The following is a 15,988-nucleotide window of genomic DNA, read 5'->3' on the forward strand; positions in this document are numbered from 1 at the left end:
GCTAGCTCGTGCCGGTGGATCCCCACCAGGTAACGTCCATCACTATCACCAACATCGTTTAGTCGATCAACATCAGATAGAACACACCTACTGCAGTGGGCCCTGCTGCGTACACTGGGATGCTTGAAGGCATGTTCCTTCCCGAGGAGGGGCTTGTAATCACATTATTTTATCTACACAGGGTAAAATATTAGAGAAATATTCTTTCTTGATTGTAAATTAGAGAGTCCTGAAGGGACTGGTACACCTGGCTTCTGAAGCTATGGCATCTCCCATTGTCATTTGGGGTAGTTGCCTTTGGTGTAGGAGCCCAGGATGGGCACGTTCGTAAAAAGCCATTGGAAACTTGGAATGTAAAATGAGGTTGGAGTGTCAGAGATACATGCGAGCTTGTCTTGGTTGTGCAAAAGCAGCTCTGTAGGAAAACGGGGGTGGAGAGGAAAATAATAAGTGCGTAATCAGAGTAATTTCTTTCCCAAACAGCACAGTTCAGAAAGCCGGTAGGTGTTGGAGAGAACTGCTGTTGGTGGTCAAGCTCTCGAAGACAGTGGATTATATGATACTGACTTGCAGACCTCTCTGTTTATGGATTTCCGGTCTTGTAGGTCACATTTGCTAGAGGAAAGAGAATATATACAATTAAGAGCATTCCATGGAGGATCTTAAGAACCTTGAGGTGATAATTGCATTTCAGTGACGGTGTTACTTCAAACCCTTGAAATCTTACACTCACACTCTTCTCTTTTGAATATAAGTCTAAAAGAAGAGAGTCAGGGGCTTCCCTGGTGGCTCAGTGGATGAGAGTCCGCCTGCCGATGCAGGGGACGCGGCTTCGTGCCCTGGTCCGGGAAGATCCCACGTGCCGCGGAGCGGCTGGGCCCGTGAGCCATGGCCACTGAGCCTGTGTGTACGGAGCCTGTGCTCCACAATGGGAGAGGCCGCAACAGTGAGAGGCCCACGTACTGCAAAAAAATAAAAAAAAATAAGAGAGTCAGTCAAAAAATTGGGTATAAGTTTCCCATCACTGAACGTTGTCTGGCCCATTGTGAAGTTCCTGTTGCATTTCTCACTTGTGCCCCCGAGGTTAAGAGAAGCGTCGCTGTTCCTGAGTCTAAGCTTGTACTGCTCACCACACGAGACAGGCCAGTAAATTGAGAGACGAGGTGTTGGAGCAAGGAATAATGACTTTATTCGGAAAGCCGGCAGACCGGGAAGATGGTGGACTCGTGTCCCAAAGACCCATCTGCCCTGAGTTAGAATTCAAGCTGCTTTTATACTAAAAGGGGAGGGGCTGAAGTCCTGCTACTGGTCAGAATTTCTTCCTTCTTGCAGCCATTCACAGGTGGGCCTGATGAGGTTTTCCTGTGAGCGCAACAGAGGTATTTTAGCTTAACACTCATTGCACCAGAGGCAGGGTTCCCAGAGCTGGGCCATTATGTATTGTTTAAGCTTATGGGCAACATCCCTTTGGTGATTAACTTGCAGCAAAAGCGGTAGAATACAAAGGTTAAACTAAGAGAAACAGGTGTAATATGGAGTCAGATTGGTTCTTCCCTGTGAGATCGTACGGGTCCCCCACGCTCTGTTGCTCCAGGTGCTGTCCAATATCGATGAGCTGTTCAGTAGGAGAGAGCTTTCTGCGGCCCCGGATCCCGGATGGCCGGATTGCTTCAATAGCGGGGTGTTTGTCTTCCAACCTTCCCTGGAGACGCATGGCCTCTTGCTGCGGCATGCCACGGACCACGGCAGCTTTGACGGTAGGTGAAGGGCAGCTGGACATTTGTGGGAGAGAATGGGGCCTGAACACATCCCTCTGCCCCACTGACAGCTATAGTCCCCACCACCCCGTATCTGTGAGTGGCAAGTTAAAGTTGGGGATTGAAGAACAAGTGCAGGAAGAGATGAAAATATAATTAAGTAAGTACACAGTAGGGAGGACCGTTGACAATATCTTCGATGGGTAGAAGGGAGAACTCCTCAGTCCTGATCACCTAGGGTGTGTGGACAACCTTTCTTTAAAGGGCCCGATGGGCGACTTCCCTGGCGGTCCAGTGGTGAGGACTCCGCACTTCCACTTCAGGGGCACGGGTTCCATCCCTGGTTAGGGAACTACGATCCCGCAAACCTCGCGGCGCAGCCAAAATAAAATAAAAAAGGACCAGGTGATTAATGTTTTCAGCATCGTGGGGCGTCTCATCTCTGTGACAGATATTCATCCCTGTCGTTGTAGGGTGAAATCAGCCATTGACAGGACTTAAATGAGCGTGGATGTGTTCCAGTAAAACTTTATTTACAAAAATGGGTGCAAGCCTTCGTTGGCCAACCCCGATATAGAATAAAGGGGAGAATGAACTGAAACCAGACACTTGCCTGAACAGGCGTTAGTCCATGGGAAAAATACTAGAATTTTTGTAATGGGAAAGAAAATGGTAGACTATTGAAAAATTGGAATGTAGATTGGTGCAGCCACTGTGGAAAACAGGACGGAGGTGCCTCAAAAAACTAAAACGAGAACTGCCGTATGATCTAGCAATTCCACTTCTGGGCATATATCCAAAGAAAACCCAGAAACGCTAATTTGTAAAGACACGTGCACCCCAGTGTTCATAGCAACACTATTTACAGTAGTCAAGCTATTGAAGCAACATCAGTGTCCACAGATGAGTAGATAAAAGAGATGTGGCATCTACACAATGGAATATTACTCAGCCATGAAAAAGAACGAAATATTGCCATTTGCAGAAACATGGATGGACTTTTAGGGCATGATGCTAAATGAAACAAGTCAGACAGAGAAAGACAAATGCTGTATGCTGTATGGTATCACTTATATGTGGATCTAAAAAATACAACAAACTAGTGAATATAACAGAAAAGAAGCAGACTCATAAATACAGAGAACAAATGAGTGTTTATCAGTGGTGATGGGGGGCAGAACAGGGATAGGGGATTAAGAGGTACAAACTATTAGGTATAAAATAAGCTACAGGGACATATTGTACAACACTGGGAACAGAGCCAAGAGTTTATAATGACTATAAGTGGAGTATAATGTCTAAAAGATTGTGAATCACTGTATTATACACCTATAACTTACATACTATTGTACAGCAGCTATACCTCAATAAAGACATAATAATAAACATTGATAGAAAAAAGGAAAGAAAAATTCCTTCTAGGTAAGGACGAGGTAACAAAGTTGGGAAAATCGATGGGACCAGCGATTGTCAAGACCAGATAGAATTCCCTGGGGAGGAGTGGAGAATTTTGGAGACCGTGTGCGATTTTATTATTAATTGTTTGCACCATCAGTGGAGAATTCTGGAGAGACTATGCACTTTTTATTTTTATTTCATTTTATTTTCTTTGTTTGGCTGCTTTGGGTCTTAGTTGTGGCGTCTTTGGTTGAGCTGTGGGCTCTTCTTTGTGGCATGCGGGCTTCTCTCTAGTTGTGGCGTTTGTGTTTTTTTTTTTTCCTGTCTCTAATTGTGGTGTGCGGGGTCCAGAGCACATGAGCTCTGTAGTTTGCAGCCCATGGGCTCTCTCGTTGAGGTGTGCGAGCTCAGTAGTTGTAGCGTGTGGGTTTAGTTGCCCCATGGCATGTGGGATCTTGGTTCCCGGACAGGGATCATACCTGCATCCCCTGCATTGGAAGGCAGATTCTTTACCGCTGGACCACCCGGGAAGTCCCGAGACTATGCACTTTTTAAATGAATGGTGTGGGTTAGCCGTCACTTTTGAGACAACGACCATGTTTTAGTGGGTTGAGAGAGGAAATGTAATTTGTGCGCTGGGATACCCGTGTCTTTCCATGATGTCTTCAAACATGTCTTGCATTCTCTTGGTGCACTGTACCATTCTTTATTAACTTCTTTGTCTGTTTGTTAACTCTCTAGGGGCAGACCAAGGCTTGTTGAACAGTTTCTTCAGTAACTGGTCCACAGCAGACATCCAGAAACACTTGCCATTCATTTATAACTTGAGTAGCAACACGGCCTACACCTACAGCCCTGCTTTCAAACAGTGAGTTTCATGCCAAGCCCAACTCTTCTATACCTGGTCAACCATCCTCTCTCAGAATCTAATATCACCTTTTGGCATTTTGAAGGAAAAAAAAAAAAACCAGATCATCCTTCTGCTCGCTTATTTATTGCTTTACATGATAGATAATCAAGGCAGCTAGGCTTAAGGAGAGTGGTTCCCAAAGTGTTGCCCAGGGAACCCCCAGGGGTTCCCCACCCCTCTCTCAAGGGTCTTTGAAGTCAAAGCGACTTTTAAAAACTTAATTTTAACATGTCATTTTCATCTTTTCACTCTTGTTTTCTCATAATTGGACAGTGGGATTTTACAGAAATGCCATGACATGATGTGATAAAAAAGCATTGTACTGAATGCAGGTGCAGATATGAGAAACCAACCGTCTCGTAAAATAGGCAGTGTCACTCGTTTTACAAATTTTTAAAAATATAGTTATATAGAGAGTTATATTTTATGAAAAGATACGAAAGATGTGGCATTTTACGCATTTAAAAAAATATATATATAGTTTATGAAGAGACGAAAGATGTCACTTTTTACACATTTAAAAGATATATAGTAATATATAGTTATAGTTACACTTTATGAAAAAATATAAAAGTTACGTTAACATATAATGGGCCCACGGTTTTTTAATGAGTTGGTACATGGGTTTTCTAATTTCTCAGTTTTAACTTCTGTTGCGGTGAATATGGACAGATGGAATCCACGTGAACAAACATTTTTTGTTCCTCTGTGATTTGTAAGAACGTCAAGAGGTCCTAGAACCAAATGTGTGAGATCCACTGCTCTGGGGACATTGTTATAAGTGAAAATGGAAAATCTGAGAAGATTTTGAGCGTGCTTTTTTAATAGGGGCTGCACTGCCCCCAAGGAGGCAGACACTGGTTTGTGGGGTATAAAGCCATCATATCCTTTTTAATGTAAAAAGCACGGCTGTACCTACAGAATGTAGATATACAAGGCAAATATGATATTAAAATTTCGTAGGAAAGCAATTAAGAAAAAATTGTTTAAAAAGTTTCGAGGTTGGTGAGAGTGGTGATAATGAAAAAAAAAAGGTCGAGAGGGTAAACTTCACCATCTTGTACAAGAAGCCAGTTTCCTGGTCTGCAGCTCGCGTTATCTACTATAAAATCAACTTTTTAAAGTTTTTATCGTTTTCAGGATAAGATGATTTGGGCTACGGTACTGCCCATCTTTCTAAAAGACTCCTGATTTCTTCTTCCCGTTTTGGGGAACATCCCAAGTGAGTTATGATTATGTTTCTTGGTCTGTGGAAAATGAAAGGCTGCAAACGTGGATTGATGAAGCAGTTATTTTTACTGCAAGTCTAGGCGGTCGTTAATGACAGGATCGTCCATAAGTCGTTGAGATGCGTCTTTACGTCCCGCTGTCTGTGATGAGTCCTGTGGTTGTCACAGGCTCTCTGTGTGTGATCACTTCCAAGAGGAAGGCCGGATGCTTTGTGTTTCCTCCTCAGATTCGGCTCGAGCGCGAAGGTGGTCCACTTTTTGGGGTCCACGAAGCCTTGGAACTACAAGTACAATCCCCAGACGGGCTCCGTCTTGGAGGAGGACTCTGGGTCTGTCAGCCAGCATCAGACGTCCTTCCTTAACCTCTGGTGGGGGATTTACCACCGCAGCATTCTGCCTCTTTATGAAAATATCCTGCACGAGGACGAACAGACATCTCCAGGACACACAGTAAGCACACAATACCCTTGACATCCAAGAGTTCAGACCGGGGATAAACTCTCCGTGATCCACACCTGTGGGTTTTCTTCAAATACACGTTCCTCCCTCTTTTTTTGGAGTCTCTTCTCATTTTTTTTTATAAGTGGTTTTATTCTTTTTTAAAAATTAATTAAGTTATTTATTTTTGGCTGCGTTGGGTCTTCGTTGCTACATGCGGGCTTTCTCGAGTTGCGGCGAGTGGGGGCTACTCTTCACTGTGGTGCACGAGCTTCTCATTGCGGTGGCTTCTCTTGTTGCGGTGCACGGGCTCTAGGTGTGCGGGTTAAGCAGTTGTGGCTCGTGGGCTCTAGAGCACAGGCTCAGTAGTTGTGACGCACGGGCTTAGTTGCTCCGTGGCATGTGGGCTCTTCCCGGACCAGGGGTCGAACCCGTGTCCCCTGCGTTAGCAGGTGGATTCTTAACCTCTGTGCCCGCAGGGAAGTCCCTCTTCTCATTTTTTATGTTTTAGGAAAGACAGATTTAGGATATCTTAAGCAATTATCAAGTTATATTTTTATTTATTTATTTTTAAAATGTCACTTTTTATTCCAAATTCTTTTTTTTTGGCCTACAGGATCTTAGTTCCCTGACCAGGGATTGAACCCACCCCCTCAGCAGTGAAAGTGCAGAGTCCTAACCGCTGGACCGCCAGGGAATTCCTCACCAAGTTACATATTTTAAAAAAATCTGTCAAGGCCTACATTAATGAAAGAAATAAGGTTTTTAAAAAGTTCAGCGTTTATAGACATGTTCATTAAAAAAGGACGGAATTAGAAGATAGTAAATAATGTTGATACACCCCAGGAAGGGCTCAGGCAAGGAAAGATACGTCATTTCGTCGCAAGAAAGAAAGACCATAGTTGGAAGTTAATGGCCAGCCCAACTTTAGGTCTTGTGCTAGTTTTCCTTCTGCATCTACATCCTATATTTAATGCAGGAGGATGCTGAAAGAGGCAGGCAACATTTTTTTTTTTTATTTTTTGGTGTAAAACCGTAAATGTTTCATGAGCAGAATTGCTGCTGTGATTTAACAGGGCTGGTGCATAAAAATAATTATTTAAATTAGCCGCCCTCATCAGAGAAAGAGCCACTCACAGATTACGTGGCTAAAGATGATTGATTACAAATGTCATTGGAGGGGGCATTTTCCACTTTCCCTCCTCGATTGAAGTAGCATTCGGAGGTGGTTTCTTTTTTTTTTTTAATTTATTTTATTTTTGGCTGTGTTGGGTCTTCATTGCTGTGTGCAAGCTTTCTCTAGTGGTGGCGAGCAGGGGCTACTCTTCGTTGCGGAGCGCGGGTTTCTCATTGCGGGGGCTTCTCTGGCTGCAGAGCACGGGCTCTAGGCACGCGGGCTTCAGTAGTTGTGGCTCGCGGGCTGTAGAGCGCAGGCTCAGTACTTGTGGCACACGGGCTTAGTTGCTCCATGGCATGTGGGATCTTCCCAGACCAGGGCTCGAACCCGTGTCCCCTGCATCGGCAGGCGGACTCTCAACCACTGCGCCACCAGGGAAGCCCCAAAGACCTTTTAAAATAAGGTCCCAGGAAATTTTATTTCCTGGTCAGTTTTTGACTAGTGCATGTATCGGTACAACGGAGTGCAGTGTCCGCAGATGCTTGCGTTGGGATCTTGAAACGAGTTCACATTTTAGCGTTTTTACTATGGTTTCTGTTTGGTGCACCTGGGTGCTGCTTTTCAAGAGAACTAAAGCTTTCTCTGACCATGCGACACGAGTGAGTAGGAGTTTATTCAGATTCTTGATAGGAAGTTGCTGTTCTTTTCTGCAAAGCAGTATGCGAGGTACTGGGTTGGCTAGGAAGGAAAATAAGACCAAGTCAGGTGGTTCTAAGAGTAAAACGTGGAGACCCTGTGCCTGGGGGTCCTTCTCACCTGGAGCAGTAATGTGAACGCGGATGTCGGCACTGGGGACCACTGGCCATACAGGGGAGGGGATGGGCAGCGGGAGATTGGCAAAGATGTCAGGAGGACCTTGCTAAATGTGGATACCTTTTCTTGCAGGCTCACCTCGGGGGCGCTGGGGTGCCTTGTTCAAGTTCAGCGCCCACTGCTGAGGGGTTGTGTGCAAATGCTGTGCCCCGCTCCGGGGAGCCCTGTACCAATTGGGCGGAGGGGCCCCGCCAGCCTTGGCCTGAGAGCACCATGGTGGTGGTGGAGGAGACCCCCGCTTCGCCTGACGCATGCCCTGTGGAAGATGTAAGTATGTGCTCTTCGCACCGGTGCGATGGGGACACAGACGCTGGTTCCCCCGCGAGATAAAGCAGAGAGGATGCTCCCTGGGGTCCCGGGGAGGGGCTGGGGGGACGGGAGGAACCTGTCTTCAGTTTGCTCTGTGGTATTAGGGCCTCCTGAGTTTCTTTAGAGAAAATGGCAGAATTGCACGTCACAGTAAAGCCAATGACAGCTACATCTAATCCCTGGAAGCTGGAAATGCTGCCTTATATGGAAACGGGGTCTTTGCAGGCGGGATTGAGTTCAGGACCTTGACGTGGGGACGTGGTCCTGGATTATCCGGGGAGGACACAGTGTCGTCAGAAGGGTTCTCCTAAGAGGGAGGTGAAAGGAAGCTTGATGAGATGGGAGAGAAGCAGGAGTGAGACGGGGAGCGATGGGAAGATGTGAGCTTCTGGCTTTGAAGGTGTACGGGAGCCACAGGTGCCTCTATGAGCTGGAAGAGGCGAAGAAATGGGCCATTGGCTAGAACCTCCAGAAGGAACTCAGCCTTGCCAAGGACACCTGCCCAGTGAGACCCAGCGCGGACTTCTGACCTCCAGAACTGCTAACGTCATCAGTCTGCATTGGTTTTTTTTGTTTTGCTTTTCACACTTCTTGAAGGTTGATTCTTTGCCAGGTGCAGCCCTAAGCACTGTAGGGTATGCTGTTCCTGTTCAACGGCACCAGAGCACAATTCTTGTGTCCATTTTTTAAAACTAATTTCTTTTAGTGTGTCGTTGCTTTACAATGTTGCGTGAGTTTCTGCTGTACAGCTAAGTGAATCAACTCTATGTATCCATATATCCCCTCTTTTTTGGACTCCCTTCCCATTTAGGTCACCACAGAGCCTTGAGTAGAGTTCCCTGTGCTCTACAGTAGGTTCTCATTAGTTATCTATTTTATATATAGTAGTATATGTATGTCCATTCCAATCTCCCAATTCATCCCACCCCGCCTTCCCTCCCCCCCGGTAACCATAAGTTTGTTCTCTACATCTGTGTCTCTGTTTCTGCTTTGCAGATAAGTTCATCTGTATCATTTTTCTAGATTCCACATAGAAGCGATATTACACGATATTTGATTCTCTTTTTCTGACTGACTTCACTCTGTATGACAGTCTCTAGGTCCATCCATGTCTCTGCAAATGGCACTATTTCATTCTTTTTTACGCCTGAGTAATATTCCATTGTATATATGTGCCACATCTTCTTTACCCAGTCCTCTGTTGATGGACATTTAGGTTGCTTCCATGTCCTGGCTACTGTAAACAGTGCTGCAGTGAACATAGGGGTGCATGTGTCTTTTCTAATTATGGTTTGCTCTGGGTTTATGCCCAGGAGTGGGCTTGCTGGGTCATATGGGTAAATACTGTTAGTATTTTGAGGAACGTCCATCCTGTTCTCCACACTGGCTGCACCAGTTGACATTCCTACCCGCAGTGCAGGAGGGTTCCCTTTTCTCCGCATGCTCGCCAGTATTTATTGTTTGTACATGTTTTGATGATGGCATTGTTTTCAGCCACCTAGTTTGTGTCTCTAAAAATGAGAAGGTCATTGCCCTTCTAGAAGGAAGGGGTGCTTTTTTGCGAGGTGTGTGTGTTTATTTCATTATTTTGCACTCCCAGGCCATCTTTGCAATTAATTATGCAGCATTGCTGCCACCTACCGGCCATCCATTGAATGATTCACTCTGGGTTCTTTATTTTGGGGATTTGGAACCAGTCCAAAAAACCAAAAAACGATTATTTTCATAAATTCCTGTAACTGCGGAAGAGCTGGGTGTCTGGATCTGGGATCCTTATTCCAAATAGCAGCCTTTGTATGTATAGCCATGGCAGTGTCGAGGAGTAGGTCTCCGTTTTCAAAAGTTGAATATCTCGGGCTTCCCTGGTGGCGCAGTGGTTGAGAGTCCGCCTGCCGATGCAGAGGACACGGGTTCGTGCCCCGGTCCGGGAAGATCCCACATGCCGCGGAGCGGCTGGGCCCGTGAGCCATGGCCGCTGAACCTGCGCGTCCGGAGCCTGTGCTCCGCAACGGGAGAGGCCGCAGCAGTGAGAGGCCCGCGTACCGCAAAAAAAAAAAAGTTGAATATCTCATTTATTTCCCATATAAAGGCATGTGTTAGATAAATATTTTTGCAGTTTGTTATCTTTTCAGCCAAGTGTCCTGTCCTATAGCCTCTTGGGTTGGGAAATGCAGTTAGTGGAAAGATTAGGGATGCCTTTCCTTGTTTTTTTGAAGTTGTTGGCTGTTTTTGCTGTGGTTAATTTCTAAATGGTATCCTTGGATGAGAAGAAGTACCTAGTTTAGACCAATTTGTTAATGTTTCCTATATGAGGAGTGGGTTTTGTTTACCTTTTAGGAAATCTGTCTCTAAATCAGGGTCATAAAGCTCATCACCTCTGATGTCTTACGGATTTTTTATTCTTTTTACATTCAAGTATATAATTGATCTGGAATTGATGTTACGTGATGAATGAGTTTGGGGTCCACATACATCACTGTTACGTGTGGATCTGTAATGAACTCAGCATGGTTTGCAGTCAAAACTGTTACATCTCCACTGCTTTGTCATGTCTCCTTGGCCATCAGTCAGGTACTCACACGTTACTAGGTGGCTCTGTTTTTGGAGTCGCTAATCCTATGGGTTTCCCCCCTCTCCTTGGGAAATGGTATATATGTATGTTTTTAAAATTGAAGTATAGTTGATTTACAGTGTTGTGTTGGTTTCAGGTGTACAACAAAATGATTCAGTCATATATATATATATATATATATATATATATATGTATATATATATATACACTTTTTCACATTCATTTCCATTATAGGTTATTATAAGATAATGAATATAGTTTCCTGTGCTAAACAGTAGGTCCTTGTTTATCTATTTTATATATAGTAATGTGTGTCTGCTAATCCCAAACTCTTAATTTATCCCCCCCCTTCCCCTCTGGTAACTGTATGTTTGTTTTCTATGTCTGTGAGTCTGTTTCTGTTTTGTAAATAGGTTCATTTGTACCGTTTTTTTAGATTCTGCATATAAGTGATATCATATGGTATTTGTCTTTCTCTGTCTGACTTACTTCACTCAGTATGACAATCTCTACTTGCATCCATGTTGCTGCCAATGGCGTTGTTTCATTCTTTTTTATGGCTGAGTAATATTCCACTGTATATATGGACCACGTCTCATATATGTACACATCTTCTTTATCCATTCTTCTGTCGGTGGACAGTTAGGCTGCTTCCACGTCCTGTGAATAGTGCTGCTGTGAACATGGGGGTGCATGTGTCTTTTCAAATTAGAGTTTTCATTTTTTCTGGATACATGCCCAGGAGCGGAATTGCTGGATCATATGGTAACTCTGTTTTTAGTTTCTTAAGGAATCCCCATCCTCTTCTCCGTAGTGGCTGCACCAATTTATATTCCCACCGAGGGGATGGAATTCTTACTTGGCAATTACCTTACAGTGACCCTCGGAAGACGTTTCAAAATCATCTGACTTCCATTATTTCTCCAAGAATTCATCTCCCAGTCTTATGTTTATACATTTGAAGGTCATATGTCTTTTTGGTCTGCTTTTAACATCTTTCTCTTAGGCTCTGGTTTTTATCATAATGACTTATTTATTATCATTTGAATTTACCCTATTTGGGTTTGCAGCACTTATTGAAACTGTATTCCTTCTGGTCATTCTTTCTCTGTCTGTGTCTCTCTCCTCTTCCCACTTCCCTATCCTTCTGTGATTCCAGTGACATCTACAGTAGGAATTTCATCGCGTCCCATGTGTCTGTGACACACTTCTCCCATCTGTCTTCCCATGCTTCCGTCTACTGGCCTGTTTTCCAGTTAACCAGTCTTCTCTTTGGCTGTGTCTAATCAGCTGTTAAACCCACATCCTGCACACTTTATTTCAACTATCGTGTTTTTAGTCCACATAAACACCAAATGTTTACGAGGGGGTTTTCAGTACTCCCTTGAAACTCTCCAACTTGTCCCATCATTTAAAGTATTTTCCATGTTCAGTTACAGTCTGTGTGCCATCCACCATACATCTGCGTCTCACGTGGATCTGGTTTTGTGCTTTGATTTCGTTTTCTCTTGATTTTCACGCCTTTGGTCTTGTCTCGCTGCGTGCTGGTTAATTTCTGATTGACTGCAAGACGTTGTGTATGGAAAAATGGCAGGGATCCTCTGAGGCTCTGAATCACAGGATCACCCAGAGAGCATTTCTTTTCTTTTTTTTTTTTTTTGCAGTACATGGGCCTCTCACTGTTGTGGCCTCTCCCGTTGCGGAGCACAGGCTGTGGACGCGCAGGCTCAGCGGCCATGGCTCACGGGCCCAGCCACTCCGCGGCATGGGGGATCTTCCCGGACCGGGGCACGAACCCGTGTCCCCTGCATCGGCAGGCAGACTCAGAGAGCATTTCTTATGTGTTGTTTTTCTTTTTTCAGCAGGAAGTTTTCATAGAGATGGTTTGCCCACATGCTATTAGAGGTTGAGTTGGCGTGAAGTTGGGTTTTGGTGTTTGTGAAGGTTGGTCTTTTGCTGGTTCTCTTTTCAGTGGCGTCCTAAATGAAAGCTTGTGTTTAGAGTGTCCCTCTTGGATACCTCATTATTTATGGGCCCCTCAGGGCTATAGCCTTTCAGTTGCCTCGAGGGGAAATAAAAGAAATATGTGTGTGTGTGTGTGTGTGTGTGTGTATGTATATATATATATATTTTTTTTTTTTTTTGGTCTAGAATTTTAAGTTGCTTTTGGCAGGAGGTTTACTGGGAAACAAGTAGCTTCACCCATTGATGAAAGTGGAAAAATCCCTCTTCGGTTCTTGACTAGATTTGTATATTTACATGTTTTAGTTTTCACCACCTCTTGCAGTCATAACGTTCACAAGATGATAGCCCATGATGCGAAGGAGTGTGTCTTCATCATGTGTCCTAAACTTATCTGCTCGGGCTGCGTCTGTGAGCATTCTGTGTCTGTCTGTTGGCAGTCCATTCCCTACACAGTCTGGCTTTACGATACTCTCTTTCTGCTTTCATCTTTCTGGGCTTAGAGTCATTGGCTTCTCAAGTTACTTTCCATCCTTCAGCTGCTCTGTCTTCTTTGACCTGAGAATCCTCTGAATTGTTTCCAATCTGAGAGTCTCTCTTTTCAAGGTGACCCAAGCTTGCAGCAGCTAGTTAGGGGTGTGGATCAGTGAAATAGTGATCATCTCAGGAGAAAAATAAATGCAGAAGTCACATTTTACGTAGGTGTGTTCGTAAGCCTGCCAACCATTGGCTGAAAGGCTGGCATTGCACCATCATATTATCAAATCCTTGTCTTTGAATTCTCTCCTGGCTTTCTGCACATGTGAAGAAAGACGTCCCTGTTTGTGGCTAGGAAGAGTAAGGGGAATATTTACTATTACTGTTTCAGTTTATATTTTAGTTGTTAACGTTCATTGTTTTTTTTTCCTCTTTCTTTTATTGAAGTATAGTTGATTTACAATGTTGTGTTAGTTTCAAGTGTACAGCAATTAAACATATATATGTACATATATTTTTTTCATATTCTTTTCCATTATAGCTTATTACAAGATATTGAATATAGTTCCCTGTGCTATACAGTAAACTCTTGTTGTTCACCTATTTTATATATAGCAGTTTGCATCTGTGTCTAGGGGTCTCGTTCAGAAGTTTGTATCTACGTCTAGGGGTCTTGTTCAGAAATGTTAGCGTGAGTTGACATAACTTCTTTTCCTGTTTAAATTTGTAAGGGTCCAGCACATCTGCAGAAGACAAGTGGAAAAGTTGTATCATTAGTTCATCCTTTCTTATCAAGTAAATGACCCTGAGTTAAATCTCTTCCAAGGAAGGATAAAGTTTCACGATGGCCCACGTGGAATTTATTTATGTGTTCTTTCTTGAGAGAAATTAAGATGACAAAATTGACATTTTCCCTAATCCGGTTCAACTAATCTTTCTGAGATTACTCACATCTGTTGGCAATTAACCGTTTGCCAGGCCAGCTGCTTCGTTTGTCCGTTACATCCAGTGTCCGTGCTGTGTGTGATTAAAGAACTTGAGTTTCAGAGACAGTAAGTAGTTTATCCAGTTTCTTTTTTTCAATGGGTGTTAGGATTCAAACTAGAAAATTCCACTACCCAACCCTGATTGGATGAGGAAATTATTTATTTTTATGGTATTTATTATTTGTAGATAGTGCAGTTATCTCATTCGTCATTTTTTTTTCCCTAAAGGTTGTTTTGGTGTTTTGTACACCAGGGAGACTTAGGATGCATTAATGATGTGGATTGAATAGGGCTCGTAGAGGGCTTGGTGGTCAGAGAGGTGTGAATTCAAATCCCCCCTCTCTCACTTGCTACGTCTGGCATGTTTAACAAGTATCTCTGTCTGAAAGTTCAACTTTTCCTCAGTAAGAGAAGGGATCAGACTCTCTACGTCATGGGGTCGTTGTGAGATTAAAAGGAATAATGTGTAACAAGTTTATGAGTTTAATTTAGGAACCAGTGTTGAACATCTAATAAAAAGGAGCTGTTATTATCCTGGCCTTTCATGTTTTGGATAAAGTTATCATTTTATTTTCTACTGTAATTATTAGAACTTAATTTTATTTTTGGCTTTCACGTACATAATCAAGATCAGGAAGAATGAGCCCATATGTTTTGTTTTTATTTATTTTTTAAATATTTTATTGAATTATAGTTGACTTCCAGTGTTGTGTTAATTTCTGCTGTACGGCGAAGTGGTTGTTATACATGTATCTATTCTTTTTCATATTCTTTTCCATTATGGTTTATCACAAGATATTGAATATAGTTCCCTGTGCTCTACAGTAGGACCTTGTCATTTATCCATCCTATATATACTAGTTTGCATCTGCTAATCCCAAACTCCTGATCAGTCCCTCCCCCGCAACCTTGGCAACCACCGGTCTGTTCTCTGTATCTGTGAGCCTGTTTCTGTTTTATAGATAAGTGTCATATTGTAGATTCCACATATAAGTGATATCATGCGATATTTGTCTTTCTCTGTCTGACTTACTTCACTGAGCGTGATCATCTCTAGGTCCATCCATGTTGCTGCAAATGGCATGATCTTGTTCTTTTTTATGAGCCCGTATTTTAATTAGCACTTTCAAGTTGACAAGATAGAAAAAGCAAAATTTAAAAAGAGCAACTTTATGAACACAGTGTTCTCTCCTACATTAAAAAATTTTTTTACTGAATTTCACCAAAAATGTACTTTTGTGCACTTTTTACTGCCAACTTACTTCAGTTTCCTGATGGCCTCCTTTACCTCTGCCTCAGGACATTTGCACGTGCGTGCTGTCCTGCTTTTCTCACCATTGTCTCTTACTCACCACGTCTCCTGCTCATCTTTCAAACTTTGTTCCAGATGTTACTGCTTCAAGATTCCTTACCCCTCCTGACGAGGTCGATCTGACCTTGATAAACCTGCCCTTGGTTCTCTGTCATTTTCCTTTGCAGAACTTTACAGGATTGTCATCTTATAGTTGTTATTGGTGGGACATTCATCTCTCTCCTTAGACAGTAAGCTGCATGAGGGTGGCCCACTCTTTGGTCTTCTTACGTCACTCTCTGTGAATAGCCTTTGGACGTGTACATAGGTGCCTCCATTAATACAGGGATGACCTGCCCTTTCTCCGAAACCCAGAGATTTGGGAGCTGGGAGTACGAGTTGCCAGCCTCCGCGTCAGGTCAGCTCACTCAGAATCTCTGGGGCAGTGGCTGGGGAATCTGCCTTCCCAGCATGGAGACTGGTTTAGCTCTGTCTGACCGCCACAGTCGGGGTCAGCCCAGCCCACGACACGATTCCTGCCGTGTGTTTGCCATGAGGATGGGCAGCTGTGTCCACGTTCTCTTCTCTGTAGTTACATTGCTGGAGCCTTTGGACTTGAATGGGCTCCAGCCTGGGGCACGGCCTCGGCCCCCAACCCTGAATTCATCG

At 43.6% G+C, this 15,988-nt stretch overlaps 1 protein-coding gene across 1 annotated transcript in view; it reads left to right on the forward strand.

The window, feature by feature from the left end:
- Positions 1-15,988, forward strand: part of LOC309978432 (glycogenin-2-like) — a gene marked incomplete at its 5' end in the record, with an annotated part of 33,845 nt that overhangs the window by 13,034 nt on the left and 4,823 nt on the right. Inside the window, 4 exons of the mRNA XM_082864906.1 lie at positions 1,595-1,757; positions 3,897-4,023; positions 5,522-5,744; positions 7,795-7,989. Coding sequence (XP_082721032.1) covers positions 1,595-1,757; positions 3,897-4,023; positions 5,522-5,744; positions 7,795-7,989 — 708 coding nt within the window. The remainder of the gene's footprint in view (positions 1-1,594; positions 1,758-3,896; positions 4,024-5,521; positions 5,745-7,794; positions 7,990-15,988) is intronic.

The sequence above is a fragment of the Leucopleurus acutus genome (assembly GCF_964270905.1).
Source record: "Leucopleurus acutus genome assembly, chromosome: X".
In the NCBI taxonomy this organism is placed as follows: Eukaryota; Metazoa; Chordata; class Mammalia; order Artiodactyla; family Delphinidae; genus Leucopleurus; species Leucopleurus acutus.